Raw genomic sequence first — 27,697 nt, 5'->3', positions numbered from 1 at the left:
GCACACAGTGTTGTAATGCAGAAACAATGTGCTTTATTGTTGTCGTCTGTCAAAGGAGAGAAAACAAATCCAATGAAAGCAGAGGTGAACACTGAATCTATCTCCAGCAATCTGATCAGACGTATCATCCACAGGACATGGCGTGCATGACTCCAGGCTAATGAGATCATACCAGCTGTCCCGCCTTTTACCGACCCTCTTCTGGGTCACCAACTTGCTCTACAGCCCAGAGACATGTCACACGGCCGCCGTGTGGAGGTCCTCTACTTGGAGAAGTCCTAAATTCTTATTTTTTAATTAATTTAGTCTTTGAATGACCGAAACATTTATGTTGGAAGTTCACTGTTAAGTTTCAATTTCTGCTTCTTTTATTCATATGTTGACGTTACATCAAGTCTCATTATGAAGGGAAGCTGCATTAATTACACACGAGGCGGAGCAGAAGGTAAGATAACATGCAGCCTATTATAAAAAGTAGCAATATGGAGAATATATATATATATATATATATATATATATGTATTCAAATACATTGGATAAATGGCCACAGTTATTTAATTAAAAGCCATCTTTTATATATTTTATTGTTTTAATTCAATGTTTAAACTTGAGTTTTTCATATTTATTCAGCGGTTTGTTAGAGTCTATACAGCTTTTCTTCCAATAACAGCAGTAACAACAAAACAGTGATCTTCCTAAACAAGAGGGACATTTCATCTGGAAATATTGGATTTTTACAGTTGTCGCTGGTGTAAACACAGTCTTCTGTCCATGTTAGGGTGTTGGTGGTAATTGGGGTGGGGGTAGGGTGGGGCAGTGTTCACTGTTGGACAAGAAAGATGAAAGGGAGAGAAATTATCAATAATCAAGAGATTATTGCAAATATCTCATAGCTTCAGTACTGATTGATCAAACTCAATAAGCAGAATACAGCTCTCTGTTAAATATCCCTCATGTTATCATCATCACACAATAAGATGCCCTTGTCATGTTCCTGCAGCAGCTCTCCATCTTTATTCACCTGAGTCATTCTTCTTCCCATGTTATATCCCAGAAGTCCCAGAGAGAAAAGACAGATAGAGATCTGATGTCTATATGCTTTATGTTCTAAGCAAACATTGTTATACAAGCATACTATAGGTACAGTCAATGTATGGATGTTTGTGATGCTGTCACAAGATACCCTTAAAGCTGTAAAGTAACACAATGGATGTGTCCTGTGAAAGCAGCTTTCATACATTTCTTCCACACATGTTCACAATCTCATTTCACTGTCACGTCAACGAAAGCAAGTTGTTTGTCTCGTGTTGTTACACAACTGCAAGAGATCTGAAGACGGTGTGTTCTTACCTGGAGGGAGTTGAGTAACGATAAACTTACCGCAAATCATTCCACACTTCGTCTTCTCCGAGAGATCACTTGAGAAAGAGAGAGATGAGGTTTCAGTGCAGTAGCAGTTTTTATAACTTTATAAAAGTTTAAAATAATAGTTTTGACATTTTGATAAAGCCGATAATTCCCTTTCTTGCTGAGATTTGGATCAGAAGATTGATACCTCGCATGTCTGTACGCTAAATATGAATCCACAGCCAGCCCCTTATTAGCTTAGCTTAGCATAAAGACTGGAACAGTAAGAGGGGTATCAATCTTCTCATCTAACTCTTAGCCAGAAGCAAAAAGACTAAAGGAAAAAACTATTCCTTTTACATTTTTGTTTTTAAATGCGTTAAAGTCTAGAGGTTACTTACCCATGCCAGCATTACTTCCTGGGCAGGGAACTGAGAATATGATGAAAATTAAGACATTAATGAAGCTTGTTACTACAAATGATAAGAACAGATGTGTCATATATATCTTGTTCACTTCATGACTCACTGGAGTATCTCCTGGGTTGACAGAAGCTGACTTTGATCCCATTCTGTCCCATTGGTGCCGCCACTACTTTGTAGACGTCCCCACACGTTTTCTCCCGGATATCACAGTACTTGCTGCCGGCAGCTGCGGTGCAGGTGTAGTTGGCTCCCGTCCCGTACAGCTCTACAGTGTGGTTCTGCGTATGAGGGCCCAGAGAGTGCCAGGACACCCTGAGGGAGTGGTTGGCCGTGCGATAGAGCTTCATGCTTGTCGGACAACAGGCACCTACAAGAATGAGTTTTGAGAAGTTGAGTTTGTGGTGGTGTTCATGTCAAAGACCTACTGGTTGATGTGTATGTTTTAGCCTGTTAACTACATTACTACTAATACTCTGTATGTATATTTAAAATGTGTACATGTATGGTTTTGCCCTCACTGGATGAGAATCCACGATATTTGCACTCTGACTTGTGTCCTGTGCTGCTGACTGATTCCAAGTTGACGCTGTAGTTGGTGCCACAGGTGATGCATCCCATCAGGCAGTGGGTGTCGAGGGTGTGGCACTTTGCATAGCCGCGTGAGGACGTAAGGGAGGTGATGTAGGAGCGAGCTCCGCTGCCAGGTGACCAGGTGACGTTGGTCATAGCCTGGGTGACCTGGGTCACATTCACATACATGGGGCAGCAAGGACCTTGGGGAGTGAATTACAGAAAAACAGTCAATACTGGAGTGAATGTATTGTAACATACTATTTCTCAGTGACTGTAAGTCATTTATTTTGTAATTTAATTAGCTAACTGTTACATATAACTAGTTACTCCCCAACACTAACTATTTCACCTTATATTCTTATTAAAAGAATCCATTTGACTTGACATTCAAACGTAGTGATATCCCATCATACCTGTTTCCAAAGTTTTACTGTATCCAGGAAGACTTCTCCCCACAGTTGTGGTGGCCACTGCCATGACCTCGTATGTTGAACCACAGGGCAGCAGTGTGAGCTCACAGGAGCCGTTTCTTGACTGGCAGGTGTGTGTGTCATGACGTCCGATGACTTTGATGGTATAATTTGTGTTGGGGGTGTTTGGGGTTGTGAAGTGGACTCTGTATGAGGAGTTGTTGGTCTGTGTCAAATTCAGGATTTCTGGAGCGCAAGGAGCTGTTTTCATATCAAAAACACATTATGTTAATGCAGCAGAGTGAGAGATTACTTTAAAGAAGTAGATTGACATTTTGGGAAGTATGATGATTTACTTTCTTGCCATGAGATGATTGATACCACTCTGTACGTTAAATATGAAGCTACCCTCAGCAACTGGTTAGCTTAACGTTAGCTTAGCATAGCACAAAGACTGGAAACAGCCAGCCTGGCTCAGTCCAAAGGTAACAAAGTCCACATACCAACACCTCTAAAACTCATTGATGGACATATTATGTCTCATCATAAAGAGAGCTGGATACAGTGTTGGAGGCGGGGCCCCATTCATTCCTATGAAAGTCAAAACAACGTGTTTGTGGTATAACATGTACCTGGATCTTTCCCAACTGTGGGTCCCATAGAGCAAGCACACTAGCGTTTCCTTTAACCCCGCAGAAACACTTGGACTTGGGCTCGTTCACATAAACAACAGTTCATTATGCTGAGATAAACAACTATGGATTCAGCTATTTTACAACTTGTAGGACATAATTATTTAATTTAAGGCTATTTAAGTTTTCTTTACTAGGAAATTGATGGGTAGGAGAAAAAAAATGTATCTGCTGATTTACAGACGGATCCAGAAGTTATTATTCCACGGTTTGGCCACTATGTCACCTGTTCTTGTATCCAGTTCTCTTTATATATATCCATGATCTGGCTCCTTTACGTTGAAAGGAGCCAGTTGAGGTGGTTCGGGCATCTAGTAAGGATGCCACCTGGGCGCCTCCCTAGGGAGGTGTTCCAGGCACGTCCAGCTGGGAGGAGACCCCGGGGAAGACCCAGGACTCAGTGGAGAGATTATATCTCCTCACTGGCCTGGGAACGCCTCAGGATCCCCCAGTCGGAGCTGGAGGATGTGGCCCGGAGAAGGGAAGATTGGGGTTCCTTACTGGAGCTGCTGCCCCCGCGACCCGATCCCGGATAAGCGGTAGACGATGGATGGATGGATGGATGATTTGGACAGAGGCAGGCTAGCTGTTTCCCTCTGTTACCAGTCTTTGTGCTAAGCTAAGCTAACTGGCAGCTGGCTGTAGCTTCATATTTATTGTGTAGACATGTCGTATTTCACGAAAAGTCGAACCAGCAGTACTGTGTTATGTCTTAGCTGTTCGATATTTTAGGTTTAACAGCCTTTCTCAAAGTATTCCTGGAGTTCCCTCTCTTGTATGTGTATTTATGAGGTGAGATGTTACTCTGAAGAGCCCCATTAATACCTGTCTCATGTGTGTGTGGTGTGCAGGTGCGGTTGCACCCTCGTAAATCGCTGCAAGGTGTGACGGTCACAGAATAACCTGTGTTGCACCTCAAATCTGACAGCGCACACACCGGTGCTGTGTCGTTACAGTGGATGACATCATTAGTCTGTGCCGCCGTTGTCTCGTACAGCTCGGCCCCTTTGACCGGCGTCCACATGATCTCCAGGGTCTCTGTAGAAACTAGCTGTATGGTAACACCCTGTGGGCAACAAGGAACTGGGGGAGAGGCGGGGAGGATAAAAATAAAAATATATGAGAACATTAATCAACATACTGATGATTTTAGATGATCAAAAATTATGTTTCCCCTTTTAGGCAGCCATTGCTTAAACCTGTATGTAAAACTCATCACACTGCTTTTTAACTGTATCTTCCTACTTTTAATAGCAAACATTTTGACTTGTCATATCAGAAAAGTGCAGATTTAACTAATAACATGGGCTCCGTTTCATGTGTCCTACAAAGACATGCCAGTGTGCTTAAAGGTTCAATGTGTAGTTCTGAGCCACCTGCTCCTAATGTATAGGGGGCAGTATTCCCCCTCTACTCCTGGGTCCATACGATCTAAATTCATCAATCATCAATATCATCAGTTATTTAAAAAAACACTATAGTTTGTAATCCTATGCTTAGATTTTAGTTGCAGTTTGGCTTATTTATTGTATTCTACATTTTAGAGTATTCTAATATATTCTTTATATTGTGTATTGTATTCTACAGCTATACATTTCTCTCTTCTCGTGTTCATATATTTACTGTATCTTTTACTGTATATTTTGCTTTACTTCTCCTTCTGTACAGAAGTAAAGCAATGTACTGCTGTGGACGGGGGCAGACTGGCGCTACAGAGACTCACTATCGCCTCTAGGGGACCAAGTGGTATTACAACACTGGACGGTGCACAGCTAGTCAGTTAGACTGCTAAATGTAGTAGATACTGTATCTCTGCAACACAACACTTAGACGTCTTTGACAAAATGTTACTTACTTACTATTTACATTCTGTTGGTAATGTGAGTTAAATGTAATTATTATTTAAGTTCAAATTCTGGCATATCTTACACATTGAACCTTTGAAGGGATAGATAGGATTGTTTGAAGTGGGATTGTATCAGGTACTTGTCCATTAAGGTATTATGAATAAATATTTTTAAATATAGTGTACCCTTCAACTGCCCATTTTGTGTGGCTTAAATACGTTTTGCTGCTGCCCCCGTGTACAGCAGTACATTGCATTACTTCTGTGCCCTTACTCCTTTCCGTTAGCTATGATGTTAAAACATCAAATCCCAAAGACAAACAAAAACTAGAGGATCATGACAAAGGACAATGTGGATTTGGACGTTTCTTAAAAGGTGCTGTTAAGCAGCCACAGGTTACATTTTGAGGTGAAAATTACTGCTAATAAAAAAGGCAATGGCATACTTTGGAATATTTGTTGTTGTAATGGAAAGTAAACCACTAGTGTGGCCCTTTTACTTGATAACAAAATGTATTTGTGGTGACACTACATGTGGGTGGGTCCTACTGGTGGTGTAGTTGCGGACACGTGTGTAAGGGCTGGATCCGGCCTGGTTGTAGGGGAAGACGGTGGTGAGGTAGGTGTAGCCACACTTGCAGGACAATTGGCAGGTGGTTTGAGTGGTGTTACACAACGTCTCAGAACCGTCGTCACTCTTTATGAAAGCTATGTAGAACTCCACCAGTGGCACTTCATCCCACACCACCGTGCAGTTGCCTGCTTCGGGCTCCTCCACCCAGATGTTCTCTGGGGGACATGGATCTGTCAGAAAAAGAGAGGTAGGGGTTCATAAAAAAACAAAATGCCAAACTATTATTTTAAACATGTAGGATTTCCTAACAGATATTCTAAATGCATACAAGTATGTTGTAGTGCATGTGGCTGTGTGTGATGTACCCACATGTAATGTAGTCTGTTGGTTGCGAGGGGCTGCTGGGACCAGCATTGTTATAGGCTGTGACAGAGACGGAGTTGTTCTGGCCACACTCCATAGGTGTGATAAAACAGTAACTATTGGCTAATGAAGTACAGTTTTGGCCATTAGTGGTCCAGGCCAAGTAGCTTTCAGCTCCCTGCACTGACACCCAGTACACAACGATACTAGGAGACCGTCCCAGCATCACCTGGACGAAAGCCCCATCTGGGCTTCGAGGACCTGAAAGTGAAACCAGAAGGAAATGAGTAACAAGATCTGCTACATTCCTGTTCTACATGTTCTCATCATGCGTCTTACGTGTGATCTGACAGACAGTGAGGTCTTCTCCAGCTCGACCCTCAGAGTCCCAGGCTGTGCCCTTGATACAGTAGGTGATCCCTGCTTCAAGGTCGTCAAAAGTCACCATGGTGTCAGTGGTGTTCAGTTTGACGCGGGAGCTGGAGCCCTCTCGTATGATGCAGAGCATGTAGATGACGGCGTTCTCCACCGGGGTCCAAGTCACAAGGATGGTGCTGTTGTCCGGAGAGGTGGTGTTCAACTTGGGCGCCATTACCACTACAGACAGGTTCAAGTAGAGAGGAATAAGGGATGGTGATAAAAAAAACTTGACCTTGACAAACACACAAGGTGCTTTTCCATCCACTTGTTTTGATGCGCATTTTCAATTTGTGAAGAAAAAAACGCAGAAAATGCGAAAATATCTTGAAACATCCCAAAAAAGTTTTTATGTTTGGCTGAGGTGGAAAAGTTGGTTTAACGATGCAATGGAAACAGACTTAGTGAATACATTATGAGGTACATGAAGCGTGGGACTTCAACGTCTACTGAAGCTTCTGTCTGATCATTATTGTCATATTTCCATCGAGTTATCTACGTTGTCTTTCACCGTTTGAGGTTTAAATTGCGCTCTTTCATTTTACGCCGCCACCTACTGCTGAACCAACTCCTCGCATCTTATAACGGTAGTGGATGGAAACAATCATTTATTCGCATTTCCTTTTGCCAAAATCTTCTTGAAGTTCTTTTTAAAATGTCCAATACATTTAGATGGAAACCTGGCCACAGATTTCCTACTTCTACTCTCCTGACAATGTTATTGTAAGTAGTGGGAAACGAAAACAACATCCTGCGTGATTATGTTACGTGACTCCTTCGAGAGGGGAGACAACCCAGTTCTCAAGGTTTTGCTTTTCATATTATGAGAATAGTATAGTGCAAAGGCACAGATACAGTTTCCACCCTCATGCGTTGGCTGCAAAGAGAAGAGACTGTGACAATAGGCAGTGAAATGACACGCTTCTATTGCCGGCGGAGTGAGCAAACAAACTATTGTCGTACAGGGACAACAGGTACATTTCACCCTTCATACACTGATTACCATCTTGAGTAAAGCTTATAATATGTGGTGTCTGGAAAAGGTAATTGTTATTCAATTTTATGGTATTATTTGTCTTAATGGTGAAAATATTAATATACGTTAAATGTCGTTATCTAAGATTTGATCGTTTTTTCAATCTTCTATCACTTCTTTGAATGCTCGAGCCACAGTGTGAAGTGTTTTCAGGACTCGTGAGTGACTTTTAGTCCGTACCTGTCCTGGCCTTGATGGGGTACGAGGACTGGCTCGGCCCCCCAGAGTTGACGGACATGACACTCAGCCTGTAGTCTGTGTACGGCTGGAGCTGCACCACGGTGCCCGGGGAGCCGCTCACCACGGTCTGAGAGAAGAAATCACCGGTCTCCGACTGTGCCCTCAGGATGTAGCTGGTTGCCCCGGAAACCTCTGTGAACTCCACAGTGATGCTGTCGCTGTGTTTGGAGTAGGCCTGTTCAATGCTCGGCACTTCAGGAGCTGGAGAACAAATGATAGAAAGTACAATGTGTTTTCTTATATATAAAAATATGTTTTAAATACAGTGGTGAAATGTAACTAACTCACTTACTACTTAAGTACAGTTTGGAAGTATGTACTTTTAACTTCTTATGCTTTATACTTCTACTGCACCACATTTAAGAAAGATATTTGTACTTTTCACTCCACTAAATTTATCTGAAAGCTATGGCTACTAGTTTACACTGTATATGCAAAACATAAAAAGATTTTAAAATTAGAGCTGCAACGAACAATGTTTTCCTTGTCGATTAATTGTTTGGACAATAAAACTTCAAGAAATAATGAAAAATGTCTATAACAGCTTCCCGGAGCCCGAGGTGATGTCCAATGTCTGACCGACCCAAAGATATTCAGTTTATAATGATTATAATTAGTTTTCTGTTGATACATTTATAATTTTAGCTCTAAAATATGATGCATTGAGTAAGTGCAGAGTCTGAGGACTTCCTCACCACTGTAGTGAGATACATGAAGTCTGTCTTTATGGTAAGTATCTTTACCTCTGACCTTTACCAACCTGTTAGAGCCTCTGACTCGGCACTGCTCAGGACATTGAGAGCATTGTCTATGGCTTCTATCTGCACGGTGTACATTGTGTTTGGTGACAGGGAGATGATTGAGCCCATCACGACGTTGCCACTGAAGTGAGCGAAGACGGGTAGTTCTGGGGATCTTCTGGGTGTTGCTGTGATCTTGTAGGAGCTGGCCCCAGTGTAGCCGCTCCACTGCACTGTCATACTCTTAGATGTGACCGTAAACACTGACAGAGTGATGTCTGACGGAGATAGAGAAGACAACAATGATGGGGTGCATACAAAAAGATCTGTGAGGGATGTTTTTATATTTGTGCGTAGAAAGATTGCTAATAAAATATGTATATTTGGGTTGTTTCTGAAAGAATATCAATCTTTTTTTGGGAGACTTTTCAAGGTCATTTGCATTTCAAGTTGAGGGATGTTGTACATTGTTTGAATTTGGGGCAAATTTAAAAGAAGACCATTTACCGTTTTGAGCAGCACACATCTGAAAATGATCAAACAGGTGAATGAATGAAACAAGGAATAAACCTGATGATAAATGACAGGAAACACATTATTTTTCAAAACAAGGACGTAATACCAAGGGCTAGCCAGCTATTGGTATTTCATATTATATCCTGGGGCAAATTATGCCCCAGGATATAATGCCTGTATCATATTCTCGGCGCATGAGAGGCAGCAGGCTGCACATTACCTTCACTCAACACAGATTTCAGGACTGGAAGGTGCAGGTATTTCTTTCAGGTCTGAATGAATTTGTCTATTGAGCTAAGGTTGGGCATGCCACATGCACTTGTTGAAAGCAGTGACACTCAAAAGAGCCTGTGTTCATATGTTTCAAAAGTCTCCTCTGCACTGTTATTCATCTGGATGTATAAAATATGCACTTTATCAAAGATAGGAAAACATGCAAACTCACATGAATGTTGTTAAAAATGTTCTTTGTACTATATTTCTGTTAAAACATTTAGGAGAAAATCAGTGTACAATGAGAAAATGATAGTCTCTTACCTCTGTGAAGGTCAATAAAAGCAAAAGTTTCAACATTTTAAGTCGTGTTGTTTCCATGACTTTGGGTTTTTTTCCTGCTGAGCCACTGCCTTGAGGCGAGATATGTGATGCATGTTTCTCAAAATGACTTCAGGAAAGAAGCTCAGGCTTAAATTTGACTTTTTTTTTTGTTCTCCCTCCCTCCCTCTCAGATGAAACGACAGGTCTTTTATTGTTTCAGCAAATACCGAAGGATAACTCCTCCCCACAGGGGTGTTGGGTGGCCTATCAGAGCGAGAGAGGTACGCTCATCTTTGTTAGATGAGGATGTAGATAAATAAACTGGGTCGTAAACTTTTTGTTTTAAAGAACCATATCTTTAAAATGCATTAATGGTACAAATTGATTCCGGTCTTGTAGTCTGAAATATTTTGCAATCATCAAAAAAAACTATCCAGTTGCGAAATATGTATTATTACATTTCATCCACAAAATATGATCTCTCCATGATATCTTGTGATAGATGAAACCTCTTTTTGAGCAATTCATTATTAAAGAAATAAAGATATGTCATTAAAATATAGCATTTGAAGACAGAAAACAGTTGTTTAGGTGCCCTTGTATGTATACAATACACTTATTTATATACTGTGATATAGATACTTCATCTGTTTCAGTCAACTGAGGTCAATTGTCACTTTAACCACATAACTGACAAATCAAACCAAAGGAAACACGTGTGGATCTAGATAACTGTAACTTCATGCATTGTGCTATACAGCTAACTTTACCGTACATATAATTACTTTATGTACAGTACTGTGTGTGCAAATAGTTCCAGCTTAGGTGACACAGTTTGAGGCGAGGTGAGGTTATTATAAAAGCTTTTCTTTCCCTTGGTGACTGAGTATCTGCGTCAGGTGTGTATTATGAAGATGTGCTGGGAGCAGCCTAGATAAACTCTTTTGTGCATAAAGGTCAAAAGGATGAAGCAAATTCAACTCCACACAAATGATATAATCACCGCTTTTAAAGAGTTCACAGAACAAAAGGTAACGTTGTCAGACTTCCTAAGTCTAACTGCTTTGTATATAATGCTCCAACTTTGTGGTAAATGATACAAATAATTGTTTCGAGTTATTAAAGGAACAATCAAAAATACATATTCTCTGAATCTCTTCGATCTAGATTGTTTTGGTGTGAGTTTCCGTGTGTTGGAGATATCGGCCGTGAAGACGTCTGTCTTCTCTTGAGTATAATGGAACTAGATGGCTCTCGGCTTGTGGTGCTCAAAGTGTGTAATGGTAATATCTATCTTGTCTTGTACTGTCCTATTCTTCATATGCTCATCTTATGTTTGTCCTACTTACAGCGATGAGGACCAGAGCACACTCTGGTCATGTCAGCTTGTATTCTTGTATCTCTAGATGTGTCAGCTTGTATCTCTTGTACCCAGCTAGTTGTGCGATGTTGAACAGCCGATTGTCTGTAAACATTGTCACCCAGTTGGTGACTATATAGTCCAATTGTATTCTCTGTTCGTTGAACTTCACTGCAGACTGCTTGACACTCTGTTGTTTGTTGTTCCATTCTTGTAAGAATAAAGAGCTCACTTCTTTAACCAAGAATCTTTATTTCAGTATAATAGATTCACTTCTCACAACCCTTTGGTTTAGTTTGTATCGGCTGAATTCCACGACCAAGTGCCAAAAAAGTAAATTCTAAAATCTCAACAGCAATATCTCTTTACAGAAATCATGACCCTGTTACTCAAGAGAATCCACAGACCTTGTTGTGAGCAGTTTCATGTAGGAACTATTTTCTTTCTGCTGTATCAGTGCACAGAAGGAAGCGTGCAAGTACTCATGGATGAGCGCCCCTAAGCTAGCTAACGTTACAGCTCAGCCGAGGATGACGCCATTAATATTTACATCTTGCGCTGTCATGAGCAGATGCACGAGTAGATCCTTCTGCAAGAAAGATTAGTTTTTTCAAGTGTGTCTCAAAACAATACATTTCCACATGTACATTAAACGTTTTTTTTTACTGTCATAATTTCTCCTTCTGGACATTAAGATATTACTTTTTAATGTGGATCCAATAGAAGTGATGGAAGACTAAATCCACTGTCCTCATCCAGTGCAAAAATATACTCAAATGCTTAACTGAAGTTCATTTGAGACTAAGTGGGTATCTTCCAAAGACTTTAGTACAAAACTGTGGATTTCCTCCCCCATTTATTCACTGATTCAATGTACATACAGTATGTGAGTATTGTTTTAAGACAGACTTGAAACAATGTGAACTTATTCTTTCAAGGTATCCACACTGATATGATCTGTTCTTCACTTAAACAACATTAATATAATTAGTTTGAAATAATGAAAACTAATCTAATTAGATCACGCATCTGTCATCTGGATTATCTCTCTATTGGGCATTTTAAAGGAGTATTTGGCTCAGCGAACATATAGTTTAGTAATAATACTTCACCGATCGTTTACCTTTGGAGTCTGCTAAACTTCCCTCTAAACTTTCAAGGGCACGCACCACTGACATGCCCTTAACCCGCCACGACTTCAGTGGAGCTGCTCAGCGGCTCAGATGAGACTGTGAGCTCCTCTAAGCACTAGCAAGAATTTCAGTTGGGTGGTCTGCCTCAAAAATAAAAAACTTCAATGTGTTTCTCATTCCCAAAAGATATTTAGCAACAGGGGCAGCACTCTGAAGGCCCACTTTGAATAACATGATGACAACCCCTAAAGCAGACAAAGAAAAAAGGCCAATAAAATCCATAAAAGACAACAAAGAGAAACCCCCTGCAGCTCTAAGAGGTGGCAGTGCTAATGGCAAGATGCCTTTTCTGTATTGTTCTTCTCTATGTTAACGTTATAATCCAAGTCAAGTGCTTTGACTCTTGTTTCGCATGAGGACATGAATATCATAAAGATATATAAAGATGGTCTGATCATCATACAGAGGAGAGATACCAACAGTTTGACATGGGTCTTTTTCCTGCACCTGTTGGGAATGGAATAACTGAGCTCTCTTTCCTAATCATGTTTATTTCTATGTGGGGAAGCCATTAGTGTTGTCTAATAAAGGGGGATGAAACCGTAGATCAGAATTTGGTACGCGTTTTTCCCATGCACACACATGCTTCTGTTTCACACCTGTGTGCACTGAAATGCTTAGCTCCAGATCGTGACCCTGTGCTGCCTCAGAAACTGCCTGGTCTGTGAGGCTGATTCTGTATCTGTGTTTAAATGTGAGAGATCAACTGCCCTGGTACATTCAACCCGAGCTACATTCAACCCGGGACAAAAGAGACGAAGCAGTGTTCAAGCATTAAATATTTTTAGTTACAGGAAGTATAAATAATAGCGCACAACAAAAACAATACCATGATTGGTAGGTTACAGCAACAGTATTCCAGTTACAGACATTTCTTTCAGTATGCTACATTTACAATTTTCTTATATTACAATACTGAAAATGAAAATAATATAAAGCAATATTGTTGACTTTAGCTCAACTTTATAAATATTGTTTCATCTGCCATGATGCTGAAGACTTCACTGTTTTTCACTTCTTCTGTAATTTCTGTTCGAACCATGTGTGCCAAACAATCCAGAACTTCATTCTGAATGATTTTGCTTGTGTACTTTGCATTATGACAGGAGGTCAACCTTTCTTTAACAGCTTTGTCGTGGTCAGCAATTGTCTCTAAAATTGCCTTGAAGTTCCCTTTATTATCCGAGTCTGCAGACTCATTGTGACCTCTTTGAGCCATGTTTTGTGTGGCAGTTAGTAGCAGCACTTCCGCTATTGCTTTTATATATTCCCTATTTTCTCGAACCTGTCTGTTATGTTCCTTGTTTAGGACATTTAACAGTGTTGTATTAGTTGCTGCAGCTCTCTGATAATCCCTCAAAGTAACCATTGCTTGTTTGTGCCGCTTAGACCTGGCATGTTTTGCAACCCCCCCCTCTTTGTAATTTGCCTTCTTCCAGTTTTTTAATCCCAATTGTGAGTCAAATACAGTCTCTGTGCAATTAGGGGGACTAAAATGTCTTCAGGCGTAACAATACGCAGAGTCCGACAGTTTAGAATACTCAAGCCAGGGGTGAATGTTGTACCAGGCCGCCTCGAAACTCCTTCTTCTGTCCCCCATGAAGGTCCGTGGAAACAGTTTCAGATTTGGCTGCATCGGTGGGTCTTCTTTACATTTGCTGATATCTGTGGAGAAAGACAAACCAAAATATATATCTTACATAAAGAGGGACATGTCAGGTGTCTGTTCTGTAGGCGTCTGTCCATACATACCCCCAAAGTCTAGAACACGGACATCACAACTGAAATAATATTTTAGAACACCCTCACAATAGCACTCTGACATTATATGTGTATTATTACTACACACTTCTACAAGGACATACCATATAATGTATAATTACACTGCTTAGAAGCAGCCAAATGTTTTTTCAACCTCACAAACCTGATGGTCCAATGCTTGTAGATGCACATGGATCCTCTGTCTGCGTCTCACACTCTGCTTGTATGTCACCCTCAGCCTCACTCTCTGGATCTTCATCTGTCTTTCTTCCCTGCTCTGTGCCCTCACTTTGGAAACCAATCTCTTCAAAGATCAAATCCTCTGGCTCTTTCTGTAGCGCTCTCAACTTCTGGATGTTTCTCCTCAGCTTTTTCAACACCTGGATCATCTGGCTCTGTCTCATTGTCTGCCTCATCATTTTTGTTTTTCTTTTGGGGGCAGAAGTAGGACATAATGTTATTTCTTCTCTTCATGTTGAACTATGGACAACAAATAATGGAGAGGAACACATAACACATAACACTTAAGGAACCCAAAATATAAATAACGTTATATCACATTTGTTCCGCCTTTTGCGTCAGCGCCATATCGTCATAAAAAAAGAATCAGTAGCCTACTTTTTATTATTGTACAATCTTCGTTCGTAGGGGGGGCCACAGGTGGGTCCAGGCTCTGTGTTAGAGGGCAGTTCTGCTCCGTCCAGTCTTGTAATACCACTTGTTCCTCTAGAGGTGATAGTGAGTTACTGTAGCTCCAGTCTGCCCTCAGTACAGAGGGAGAAGAAGCTGCCTGACTCACTTATAAATATCACAGCCATGTTCTGTCTGTTTTATGGTTTGTTTATTGGATTACATTCAAAGTGGCAGAAACGGGAAAACAACCGCACCACCTCGCTTCGTCTTCACAGCTGTCAGGCTGTTTTACCGAGTGTAGAGCATTACACAGGAGTACATGCAATACACTATATAAAGAATGAATTAGAATACAATAAATAAGCCAAACTACTACAACTAAAATATAAACATTAGAGATCGTATGGACCCAGTTTAGAGGTGAAATACTGCCCCCTATTTCTTTGGAGCAGGTGGCTCAGAATTACACATTGAACCTTTAAACAATCAGAGGGAGCAGATCAGGAATGTTGTTTGGACAGATCTTCTTCCCAACAGCAGGGAAACGAGACACCCCACAAACAAAAACTGAACACAGGCCGGCCCCAGCAGGCAGTGACAGCAACAAAGCTCTCCAACAGAAACTCAGTAAGGAGACACTTTGTCGCCTGCACCTACAGGCCAGCAGGGATGCACATTACAGGTGTCAAATCAGCATATTAGCTGGACAAAAGTTGATACTCATTCAAACTAAAGGCAGAGAGGGATTTTCCTGAAATGTAATATAACAAATCTGACCTACTTTTAATGTGATTTTACTTCTGCTCTTTACCCTGTGACTGCTTGTGTGTACTGGATAGCTACCAGTGTAAATACACTCAATACAACATGCTGATCATCAACAAAACAATCTTACAATTTAAAAAGGTTAGTATTGTTATTCTTTTATTTTTGCAGTGTGATTTCAAACGTTTCTATGTATAAATACACAAACATACAACCATGTAGAAAAAAACAATATCTTAACACAAACAGGTCCTTAAATAATTTATAATCCAACAAAGATATATTCTACATCAGGTGTCATAGTGCAGATTGATGATTACAGCGTGAACTGATCTGTACTCTGCTTGTTATGATGGTGTTTCCTGCCCCCTGCTGGCTGCTGGCTGCGCAGTTTCCTGTGGAGATGAGCCTCAGCCAGGTCAGCTGACAGTCTCATGGCCATTCTGTCGGTGGTCCTCTTCATGCTGCGGGCCACCTCAATAGCCTGCTCTAGAGTTCTATTCATTTCTTCCTCCTAGAAAACAGGAGCAAACTCTCCAATGAGTTGAGAATGAACAAAAAAAACTAACAACAACGACAAATAGTTGGCTTTTTTGTTGTTGAGAAACACAGCAGGTGTTCATGTATAAAGGGAGGATCTCTAACGTGTCAGAATAGTCAGCAGACTCGCATGTGAAGAGGTGAGACGTCTCACCTTGCTCCTTCTGCGTCTGCCTGTCCTGCTGCCAGTCTTTGGCGGCACTGATGCTGGGGACGGTGTCCGCTGGAAGTACACATTACTGGGCAGGAGTGCCGTGTCTGACTGGGTGGAGCGCTTTCTGTGATGGGACATGGTGTGCAGCGGTGGCTCCCTCACTTTGTAGCTGGATTTGAGGACAGATAGCAAGAAAGAATGATTCCACTTTAACATACCTATTTAATTGAATAACTTTATGTGGGAAACCTCGGATAAATATGTGTCTGCTTTCAGTAAGTGATGCGTTTGTGTCATGTGTTTACCTTGCAGGCAGGCTGCAGGAGGAGCCGTAGCTGACCTGGAGAAGGGGCTTCTGAAGAGACGGAGAGGAGAGAAGAGACCACCTCTCCTTCGAGTGAAAACTCTCCATGATGGCTGCTGACCGCGGAAACATGAGAAGCACTACAGTATGTATACCAATAAAACGCAAAACTGCACATATGTATGGTTTTTGTTTTGAAGTTACAAAGAAGGACATAATTTGATCAATCGCAATGACGCCAACATGTTGACGTTATTATCATTACATAATAAAAATAACTTACTTTGTGGTCTTTGCTTGGCATGGCTGTCAGAAGCCTTCCCATTTCCCTCTGACCCTGACAGAGCAAAACACAATATTGGATACAATATTCCTGTGTAAATGATATTCAGAAACAATCACGGTATGTCCTGAACTGTGAGAAACAGCTGTGGCTCTGACCTCTGTTGGATTGCAGCGCCTCATGAAGTTTATATTGAAACTCAGGTGCAGAGTGCACATTACAGCTGCCTCTCCTGCTCCCTACTAGTGAATTGTGGCACTGCAACACAATCTCAGAGCCAGCTGTGTCACCAGTGTCTGTATCTGAACCATAGCAGACGATGGAAGAAATATACAGAGACACACTTGGAGACATGGAGTGTTTTGCTGCCATTTTCTTATTAGTGTGTTGTGGTGATGGAGTACCTTTGCTCTTGCTGGGGTCCATGTCTGAAGAGATCCAGTCCTCTATCCTCTTCTGACTGGAACTGAGATCGCTCAAATTGTGTGTGCTACTTGAAGGCTTCCACACACTAGAGAGGAGAATAAAAAGGGTGATAATAACAACGTCATTATAATGAATAAAATCCTCTGATATTCAGTATCTGTATGGGAGGCTGGAGGCTTTTTATGTGCGGTTATCTGGTTGTTAACCAATAATCAATAAAAGTAAATACCAAACAAATGATCAGTACACCCCAACAATGCCCATTCTCATTGTGTTCCTCCACTAATACCAGCCTACAGGATGAGCTCCCCACCTGTTGCAGGCTGGTCTGTGGTGGGTCTGGGGTCTGGTTTTAGACTTGCGCTCCTGACGATTCTGCCTGTATTTGGAGGAGAGATAGTCCATCTTCTGTGCTAGGTGAGGCAGCTGGACCAAGCCTTCCTCCAGGTCCTTCTTCAGCCGGGATACCTCGGACTGCAAGGCCAGGATCGCCTCACTAAACACACACGTGAAAACACACTCAGATATACAGATGTTCACTGTGTAAATAGACAACGCGCAGATTAGGACTGTAGAATATCAGATCTTCACGATTAACTTTGTTTGTTGTGCGTTTTGTGTCTTTGTTTTGGCAAATGAACTTCAGTAACAATAGGAGTGTAGGGAGGCGGAGAGTCTGTAGCCATAACTTTACAAAAGCGTAAGAAAATTACAATTTCACTAATGGATAGTAAAAAGGCAACCAGATGAACCGACAGCGAGAACGGAAAGAAACAGAAATGGTTTAAAAGGAGCCGGATTATTTACACAATATTATCAATATATGTGTATTAACATGATCAGTAATTAATCAACACGGTTATCGTCAGTATATTGCAACACCCCTAATCCTAAGCATATACTGACCTATTACAAGAGCAGGAGTCCAGTGGGCTTCCTCTCTCTTCTGTATCCATGGTGATGCTGAGAGCGGGTTCAGATGCGTGGTGATGGAGCAGGGCAGGCAGGCTGTGTTCAGATCCTGTTCATTCAGATTCAGGGGTTTGGAAAAGGTCATCATATCCGTATTGACCACATAAAATGAAATTAAAATAGAACTTCTTTATGCTAAGATTTGCTCACCCTGCAGCCTGACTGAAGGCTCTTTAGTGGTGCTCTCCACCCAGCGCTCCACAGCCACTGCTATAAGACACTGTGTTTGGACAGATGGGTGGGGACTGGCCCACCGCTGGGTGGCCGGGTGAATGGCTGTCTGCAGGTTGGAGCCCTCGCTGTCTGAGCTACTCAAACCATCATTCTGAGACTGCACACTGTAGATGGGAGGATCAAACCTCAGTTATTCTCATATTGTTATGTAGAGAGTTGACCGTAGATCATTCTATTAAATATTTCAATGAGTATTTTATTGTTGCTGTGTATACATTTTAGTACCTCTCTGTGAGCAGATTTGGTTGAAACGGTCCGGAGGCTGATTGATTCAAGTATGAGCTCCCAAATCCACTGTCTGTCTCTGGGCTAACAATCCTCTGCACCCCAGAAAACCCAACATCAGTTCAAATAAATCAACCTGTGCATCCTCCACACCACTGCAACTTAAAGAGCATCCCTGGAAATATGTTGCACTAAACACATTAGGCTAAAACTGTGACTGACCTGTGATACAGATGAGGTGTTGAGAGGAGGCTCTGAGTGTCTGGGTGCATCAGAGGAAGAGGAGACCTCCACAGCCAGACTCACATTCTCACCAAGATCACATTCATCAGCTGGGTGCAAGACACTATCCGGGGTGCTGCAACTGCAACAACAAGTGAGATATTTAGAGTCTGTGGAGTTGAGATGAGGGGATTTGGGGAAGGGTGAGGGTTTTGTTTAAAAAAAAAAAAAAGGACAATACATACAGTATGAAGGGGTAGCTCACTTACACTGTGACAGGATTACAAGATGGATTACTTGCAGAGGGTCACAGTTAGCTCTCTCGTTCGGTCAGGTAGACTTTAATATCACATCACTAACCTGTCGGGTGTCCACTGCTTCAGTCTTGAGGACGAGATGCTTCCACTCAGGTGTGCTAAGATGTTACTGTGATCTCTCGCCTCTGAGGAGACACAGCTCCTCTCTTCTTCAGCTTCAGCTGTCTGGATTTCCAGTCCCTCCAGAGAGCCCAGTGAGCTCCTGATACAGGACAGAGAAGTAAACTTGTGCACAGAGACTCAAACACTCGGTGGAACCCAACACCAACACTGCACCTGAAACTCTATCTGCCCAGGGAAGGCTGAGAACGTGCCTATTATTTGAGCACAAACACAGATGCAAGCACCGCTCAATACATCACTAACAAGACACAATAGTGACAGAGAAACATGCACAGCAGTGATGTATTATATAAGCACCTTTTATGGCAGGAGCTGTGTTCAGTATTTTTCAGTAAAGAGTGAGTTGTTATGAGTTCACTGCTTTGCTGTAATGCTTCATCTTCATGGACATCACTGGCCTCCTCCACTTCCTCCTCTTCTTCTTCCTCTTTCTGTGCCTCCATCTTGTAAGCCAAAGTGGAAAAATCTGCACTTGGCCTCTAAAACATGAGACCCAGTCAGATAATTTGCAGTTAGAGAAATCTAACTCGAGGTAAACACACACACACACACACGCGCACACACACACACACACACACACACACACACACACACACACACACACACACACACACACACACACACACGCGCACACACACACACACACACACTTTAAAAAAACATTTTTAAGACATACTATGACTTTTTTTCATGACATTTCTTTCAATTCCCAAAGAAAATTATTTTACAAAGATACACTGACAATAAACAGATAACTATTGAAACAATGTATGGATGACAATAACTTTCATAAGGTGTTCTAAAAGACCCATTTCACAAATCACAAACTACGGTGCAGGGTGTGAATGCTACAAATGAGCTTCTACTGTTCAACACAGAGAAGGCTGGAGTCGGGGATCATTTAAGTTTTTAGTGTTTATGGACTGGAAACCATGAATGTCTGAACAAAATGTGATGCCAGTCCATGAAGTAGATGTGGACATATTTCACTGGATAATTGAAACATTGAACTTGCTGGTGGAGCTACGTAGATCAAAAGTCAAGAAGTCAAGGTTGCAGAGGCACGTTGCAAAGACACAGAGGATATGCAAAGGGTCCTTGAGGTGTCAAAGAGGAGCATTAGTAATGCCCTGCAGACACTCAACACAATGGAGAAGAGGTCTCTGCCGCGACATGTTGTGGCTCATTCAAAAAATGGAGGAATTCAAAGTGTGCTGAAGGTCCCAAGAAAGTAAAGCAATGACCGTGTGGCAGTGGGGTCTTGTCACGGCGCCACCTGCTGCGGAGAGTCAGGAGTGGCTCAGCTGGGGAACAGACAGCTGGAAAGAATCGGTTAATCCTGACACAACATAAGCATGCTGGAAACCAGGTTCTGTCTCTTGCAGTAGGCTGGCTCCTGGTGGGGCAATGAGAGCAGCATGGAAGCTCAGCAGAGTGGGCCCGGCCGAAGTACCTGCAAAAGGCTGAGTCTGTTTAACAATAAACTGTTTGTTTTTCCCATCCCTCCTCTCCTTCTGTCATGCTCCATGTTCAGGCACCACTTGTAGAAGACTCTTGTCCATAGCCAGGTTAAAAAACAACAACAAAAAATTGTGGAAAGGAGTCCTACACAAGTGGCACCTAAACGGGGACCATGACTAAAGGAGAGGAGGGAAAAACAAACAATTTATAGGTAAAACAGACTCAGCCTTTTCAGGCAGTTCTACACAATTGCTCCCACTCTGCTGAGCTTCCAAGATCGGCCGAGATCGGGCGTGTTTAGGGTTGTATGGCTGTGAGCCGCTCTCATGGACAGTCCAGGACCCAGCTTACTGCAAGAGACAGAACCAACTTAACAGCGTGTTTGTATTCTGTCGCTGATTACCTGATTCAGTCGAGCTGTCTGAACCCCAGCAGGACCACGTGGTGACCACAACCCACAGCCGCAGTCCGCTTCCAAGACAGTGAAGTGATGACCTGCTAACTGACCAGACCTGAAAGGAGATCCCCTTCTTTTCTCTTGGGACTTCTTCAATAAAGAAATTTGAAATTGCAATATGAATACAAGTTTTGTATATACTTATATAATATAATGCAATATAAGTGAACACCCAGCAAAGCAGGGGCAGCTGTTTGAGGTCAAATACAACAGTGGTGTTTGATCCAAGGTTATTTTTCTATGTTGTTAAAGTAGGTTTGTTTTTCCTAAAGCAAGACTAGTGCAGATAGTTTAATGGCAGTATGAGCTGGTCTCTAATACTAAAATAATAAATGTGTAACGGCCAATTAGAACATCCCTGATAGGGTTAAGTACATTTCAGTGAGATTAAATGACCTGGATTCTAGTGTAATATATAATATATAATATATATATATATTCATATGATATTTCTCCTTGATCAACGTTGTATTTATAGCTTGTGATTTATTCACATTTCTTTCTTTTAATTTGTCATAAAGTAACATAAGTTATGTTGTGGCTACTAAACGACGAACTCAGTATCAGTATACTTACTATACTTACTTTATTTATATAAGCCCTGTATATATTCCTATAAGATTTCTGATATAGCCATGTTCACTTTTGTTTGGCTTATTTGAAGCTACTCTGCACTTAAAGGATTGTAACCATTTGAAGCTAATGTACTTAGATACTTAGAAGATTCTTGCTGTTCGGAGTTGTATCCTCATGATTGTTTGCACTTATTGTCGCTTTGGACAAAAGCGTCAGCTAAATGAACTGTAATGTAATGTAACATTCATGTTTTTGTTTAAATGTAATAGTTTAAAGAAAATTATTTGGAACTTTATCCAACTGTTGCATTAGTTTGTAATAATACACATGTGGTTGCCAGTCTGAGTAGAACATTCACCTGCTCAGTGGTGCGTGCCAGTGCAAAGGTGAAAACACACACTGCCTCAGCATTATCGACCAAAGTTTACCCCTGTGAAACTAGTGGTGTGGACCTTACATACATCCGACTCTTGTTGAGACATTTCACACAAAGCCAAAAATGTCTATTGAAGAAGAAATGAATGTGAGTGTTGGTAAGGCGATGAGTGCGTCTGTGAGTTGGTTACCTCATGCAGGGATGGTGGAGGTGAGGGTGTGGGCATGCAGAGAGGACTGGGCTTCACATGCAGCATCTCTTTCATGTGCGTGGGAGTGGAGGATGAGTGGGGTGGAGAAATCTGCTCACACACGTTTTTGTCTATCATCTCCTTTATGTCCTCAAGGTGCATCCCTATCCTGAATATGTCTCCCTCCACTAGCCTGCACAAACGTACACGTGAATGGATGCATTAACATGATGCTGACACATTCACACGGGTGTGATAACGTGTCTTTTACCTGTTTGGGTCAAAGGTGCCAGTGTTCCTGCACAGGCCCATGTAGTTTTGCATCTCCAGAGCTCTGTGCTCCTCCTTCTTACTGATGTATTTTCTCTCCAGTTGGTCCTGAGCCTCCATAATGCTCCTCAACATCTGACAATGGACACATTTGAAAAAAAATAATTCCGTAATTCCGTTATTCAGTGCATTACGTAAATAAATATATATAGGAAGTGAACTTACCATTTGATGTTCTGATGTGCTCGCTGACATGTTGCTCACGCTCAATTTTAATTCTTCCACCTGAATACAAGACGGTTCATAAATGATTTTGTGCATTTAATGGCGGCTTAGTAATATCCTGACATCTTCAAACTTACCTTCTGCATGAAATGGCTGATGATGTCTCTCAGCTCAGCAGTCATTCTTTCCCCATCACTGGGACCCTCCTCAGGCTGGCTGGAGGGAGTTGTGTTCCCCTCCTTAATGTTGTTGTGGGGGGTTGTTTCTCTTTTCTCACTAAAGTTTGCTGAAAACAAAGCAGGACTGGATTGATACACGCTGAACGTACGTAATATATATAACTTTTGCACTTTTATTCTTGGAGGTTCTTTGTTAAGCTGCCAATGTCAAACGTCTTTATGTTTTAAGATGTGTTCATGTGGTTTTTGTGATGTTTTTTACGAAGCAATGTGCCAAAGACAAATTTCCCCTCTGGGAAAATAAAGTTCCTCTATGTCTATCTATCTAGCATGTCCCAGATATCGAGTCTCTGATCGTATCTATTGATTTGGTACAGATAAGTGAAATCTAATTATTATGTTTTACCTCATGAGTGTACTTGATGAAGAAAGTAAGCTAATATTGTGTACTTTCAGTGTATACATGCAAATAATGTGTTACTTTTTGTCTTATGAACTGTTAAAAATTGGACATGATGCATACATGTTACGGTACCGGTGATCTTGTGAGGTAAAAATATGACATAGATATCAAAAGTGAAATATTTTGTGCTTAGGTTGTGCAGTCTACAGCCATTGTTGCCCACTTGATTAAAGTGCTCCAAAAGCAAAGAAAATATGTTTGAATAACTAGAATAGTGTCATCTGACCCCATTCGTCTCTATGGAAACCAGCTGCACACTTCACTGCGTAATCTGCAGGTAGCGAAGCAAAGCGTTGACCTGTCATAATATCAGATGTCTGATACAGAGACGTACCTGACGGGGGAAGGGGAGGAGCCACGGATCCAAGATGGCTTCCCTCAACTAAACTTCCCAGATGATCATCCTCACACTGTAAAAACAGCATCAGTTCTGAGGAGGGCTGCGCCTGTGAAAACAGATCCATCAACGTGTAACTTGCATTGGAAATAGGACTCCGAAATTGTAATTGATTTATCGCATGCTTCCATACGGTCAGTCAAAAATGTAACAACTTTCTTTTTATACTTACGTTGGCTCCTATTCTCATTTGATCTATAAGGTTCTCTGCTTCAGCATATTTGGTTAGTAATTTATCATATTCAGCCTGAAAACATGGAAAGAGACAAATCTTAGTCGTAGGTACTATACACAACATCCATATTTATTACTGTTCGAGGAAATACAAGCAAAAGGCAGCAAAAGGCAGCAAAAGGCGGAGGTAGGCACACTGTACATGGTGAATGTTTTCTACCTGCAGGTGATGCACCAGTGCTGGAGCAGTCTGTTTGTGCTCTTCTTTGAAGACATAGGGCTTCTCTGATGGCTGGACTGAATCCTCCAGGACTCTGTTGATCAAATCTAACATCCCCGGAGAGGACTGGGCTCTGTGCATGGTGCTGGGGCTCTGAGGAACAGGTCTGGCTGGTCCGCTTGGAGCTTTAGGGATTTTCACCTTGGGGGCAACCTTGGAGAAGTCAGGGAGTGGGTAGTGGACTTGGCCTTGGCCATACTTAATGTCGCTGAAGGACCTGGTGCGCACAAGTGGGCCTCTCTGAACCTGATCATCCTCTTCGGCCTTTTCCTGCCTCTCTACATCTACGGCACTTGTATCCCAACTGCTGTCCATTTCCCTTCCTGCTTCTTCCTCTAAACTTGAATTTGTTGATGCACTCTTCTCACCAGTCCTGTCGGAGCAGAAACTCTGATTCATCTCAGAATTACCAGCAAGGCTCTCTGAGTGGTGACTATTAATTATTGTGCTGTAGTGTGTTGGACGCCAGCTAAAAACAGTGTCATCCACGCTCTCCAGCAGGGACACCTCCGGCAGGGTCTCCGCCTCGATCAGCCGTCCTGGTCGCAGCAACTCCTCCTGGGAGAAGTGTCGCAGCAACAACTGGTTTATATCTGAAGGACAAGGGCATGGTGGAGCAGCCTCACTTGGCTTGGAAGAAGCAAAACGTTTGTGCCGTTCGGTGTCGGGATCTTCTTGCGACAAAGTTTCTTGTTGCTCAGCGTTACGCTCAACAGAAACCAATCCTTCAATAATATCATCTCTATCCCTTGTATTACATTCAAACAAACCAGGAACATCAGGACTTGCCTGAGCTGTGTCTCTTCCCTCAGAGCTCATATTGCCCTCAGAGCTCATATTGCCTTCAGAGTTAGCTGTTTGGTTGAAATAGCGGCTTACGAGGTCACCATCATAAGGTAAGTCCTCCTGATCCTCGTCACTGGTATCTTGCCCTGGGCCCTCATGCTTTAAGGTATGCTCATCTTGCATGGTGTTTGGTCTTTGGGCAGACACATGCAATATGCTGCTCTTGGTCTTGCTCTCTACCACCTTCTCACTCTGACTGCTGATAACACTGGACTCTGAGGAGGTGACATCAAAGGCTAACAGTTCAGCGCTCCCTGCAAATTAAAGAGCGGCAACAAAATAAATACCAAAATAGAAGGTTGCATCGATTCATCTAAGCCTCAGTCTTTACATTTACTTTACCATTAACAATGGTTATAACATATGTCATTATACGTCACCAAAATAGAACGATAGCTCCAATAGAAATATATATTAATAGAACTATAATTCTCTCATCACTGTTGTCGCATGTTAACTACCACAAAGTATTTTCCATTGTTGGAATTCAATTTGATGTCCTAACCTAAAATCACCACCAATAATCTGTCATGAATCTGTGACAAAAACTGGAGCTTGTTCTTAAATTCAAACTTTGCTACATGTGTGTTATAAAACTACATAGAAGTATTCAGACAGTGTGATGTATAGTCCAGGACAGATAAAACAAGCCAGTTTACATACAACAAAAAAACTTGGTAGACAAAATAAACGGCGATGACTCCAGGACTCACCACTGAGATGTATGCTGGCCTCGGAGGCAGCAGACTCGGCCTGGGACAGGTGAAAGGCTAAAGAACTCTCCAAATCACTGAGGTGCAGACTTTCATCCTCACTCAGGTCAACAAAGATGCTCTGCTGAATGCTCTTCTCCCAGAACACTGTGGGCTTTTCATCTCCCTGAACATCCTCATCTGAATCCTCAGGTTCCCCCTCCATGGACACTTTGTCTTCGCCTGTGTCAAGACAGGGGGTAAGAAAGGAGGCTGGAGCACCTGTTCATCACTTAGCAACGCAACTTTTGAGCTGACAACATTGGATCAAAATGTGCTAAGCCGTCAATTATTCAACAATCAATGCATTGTGTGGTCAGAGGTTTGCATGACATATAAGGTGTTTGTGTCAATGATGTTTATGGGTGAAAGTGTGTGTGGGAAAATTATAAAAATATTCAATTGCAAGAAAAGTCCTGGATTTTAAATCTTAGTCAAAAGTGTTTTCTCAGTATCGATCAAAAGTAAAAGTACTCATTCTGCATTATACTGCAGAATAAGTTATTTTAACAATGACCCTTGTCAGAGTTATATTATCATATTTTAATGTTGTATATGGCCGAGGGAGTTATTAATATTCTGTTGGGTAATGAGTCATATTTTATAAGATTACATATCAATATGTAAAGGAACAATCTTTAAGTATATTAACTATATGTCATGTACATTTAATTAAGTAAAAAGTACACTATTTGGTTTATTAAAGTAGTATATTAAGTATATCAAAACTATTAAAGTACAGTAGCCTTCTTAAGTAAACTAACTAACTTTCTACCAGTGGTGAAAGAATTACTCAGATCTTCTACTTAAGTAAAGCGATACCAGAAATAAAAGTCCTGCATTCAAAATCTTACAAGTAAGTAAGTAAAAGTGCAAATGTATTAGCATAAAAATATATTGGATTATAATATTGATGTATTCATTTGTACATTATGTTAATGTTGCAGCTGGTAAAGATGTCTCTAGTTTTACATTCTGAGTACTTAAGATACTGAGTATTGCACCCGATCCCACTCATTTCAACCTACAATACATTGATTTGTTGATTACATTTTGTACTATTAATCTGAATAATGAACTATAACTATAACTATAATAGTCGTGGAGTAAAAGGTACAATATTTACTTCTGAATTGGAGTGGAGTAGAAGTATAAAGTAGCAGAAAAAGGATATGCTCAAGTAAAAAACAAATAGCCTACCTCAAAATTGTAGACTACCGGTACTTGAGTAAATTACTTTGTTACTTTCCCTCACTGCTTTCTACCACTGGTGAGTGTGGCATTACAAGAAATAGGTCATTACACAGGCTATACAAATAAAGCTTATCATTACACTAACAATGCAGTCAGACTGTCAAAAAGACAATTTCACATTGCAGTGTCTGTACTGCTATGTTAAACAGTTCAGTCTCATATTGTGATGCTGTGGCAACTTACTCGGGTTTTGAACTGGTCCTTCAGCAGTGCGACATTAGTTTAAAGTTGATCCGATCCACAGCCAGTGATCTTGGCATCATCTTGCAACTAGCTGCAGTATTTCTGTCTCTTTCTTTCTTGATATATGGTTTCTCGGACAGGTTTAGTGTCTGTGGCATCATTAATAATGCAGCATCAGCAGCGCTGAACGTCTGGAGCCGGGCTGGCAACGTACAAGCGGAGGCGGGTTGCTAGGCAACGATGGTGAAACCTCCACCAAAAAGACTAAAGCAGTTTGTCAGCGCTAGCAAGTAAATACCGTTTAGAAACAACCTTAGTATTTATTGAGAGTATTTTATGAGGTCTGAGTACACCCTCACCCCCTTAACCACAGCGGCCAGGTGGTC

At 41.5% G+C, this 27,697-nt stretch overlaps 2 protein-coding genes across 2 annotated transcripts; both read right to left on the bottom strand.

Moving 5' to 3' along the window:
• Window positions 1-25: 25 nt before the first annotated feature.
• Window positions 26-9,821, bottom strand: fndc7a (fibronectin type III domain containing 7a). Its single transcript, XM_029453771.1, has 14 exons — window positions 9,717-9,821; window positions 9,171-9,189; window positions 8,684-8,941; window positions 7,864-8,124; window positions 6,570-6,827; window positions 6,237-6,491; window positions 5,843-6,097; window positions 4,273-4,530; window positions 2,759-3,016; window positions 2,291-2,545; window positions 1,876-2,139; window positions 1,749-1,778; window positions 1,381-1,418; window positions 26-823 (listed from the first exon to the last, which is right to left on the bottom strand). The coding sequence occupies exons 1-13, from the start codon at window positions 9,771-9,773 to the stop codon at window positions 1,387-1,389; spliced, it is 2,460 nt and encodes an 819-aa protein (XP_029309631.1). The 5' UTR covers window positions 9,774-9,821; the 3' UTR covers window positions 26-823; window positions 1,381-1,386.
• Window positions 9,822-15,606: 5,785 nt separating this feature from the next.
• aknad1 (AKNA domain containing 1) lies at window positions 15,607-27,566 on the bottom strand. Its single transcript, XM_029453873.1, has 22 exons — window positions 27,312-27,566; window positions 25,836-26,057; window positions 24,217-25,376; window positions 23,995-24,069; window positions 23,760-23,871; window positions 22,921-23,069; window positions 22,784-22,843; window positions 22,560-22,693; window positions 22,289-22,481; window positions 19,526-19,707; window positions 19,149-19,307; window positions 18,789-18,930; window positions 18,567-18,661; window positions 18,258-18,445; window positions 18,042-18,156; window positions 17,449-17,631; window positions 17,114-17,220; window positions 16,868-17,011; window positions 16,710-16,763; window positions 16,428-16,566; window positions 16,123-16,291; window positions 15,607-15,942 (listed from the first exon to the last, which is right to left on the bottom strand). Exons 2-22 carry the CDS (start codon window positions 26,038-26,040, stop codon window positions 15,745-15,747), a joined length of 3,963 nt encoding a protein of 1,320 aa, XP_029309733.1. The 5' UTR covers window positions 26,041-26,057; window positions 27,312-27,566; the 3' UTR covers window positions 15,607-15,744.
• Window positions 27,567-27,697: the final 131 nt, after the last annotated feature.

Source organism: Cottoperca gobio, chromosome 17 (genome assembly GCF_900634415.1).
Source record: "Cottoperca gobio chromosome 17, fCotGob3.1, whole genome shotgun sequence".
In the NCBI taxonomy this organism is placed as follows: domain Eukaryota; kingdom Metazoa; phylum Chordata; class Actinopteri; order Perciformes; family Bovichtidae; genus Cottoperca; species Cottoperca gobio.
Note: the sequence above shows the minus strand (reverse complement) of the source record. Positions and strands in the feature narration are given on the sequence as shown.

Coding starts and splice junctions, on each gene's coding strand:
- fndc7a (XM_029453771.1), bottom strand. CDS start 9,773: ATGGAAACAACACGACTTAAAATGTTGAAACTTTTGCTTTTATTGACC. Junction 6,828..7,863: donor CCCCATCAAGGCCAGGACAG/GTACGGACTAAA, acceptor ACCTGTCTGTAG/TGGTAATGGCGCCCAAGTTG. Junction 6,098..6,236: donor ACCAACAGACTACATTACAT/GTGGGTACATCA, acceptor TTTTTCTGACAG/ATCCATGTCCCCCAGAGAAC.
- aknad1 (XM_029453873.1), bottom strand. CDS start 26,040: ATGGAGGGGGAACCTGAGGATTCAGATGAGGATGTTCAGGGAGATGAA. Junction 22,844..22,920: donor TCAGCCATTTCATGCAGAAG/GTAAGTTTGAAG, acceptor TCTTGTATTCAG/GTGGAAGAATTAAAATTGAG. Junction 15,943..16,122: donor GCAGACGCAGAAGGAGCAAG/GTGAGACGTCTC, acceptor CCTGTTTTCTAG/GAGGAAGAAATGAATAGAAC.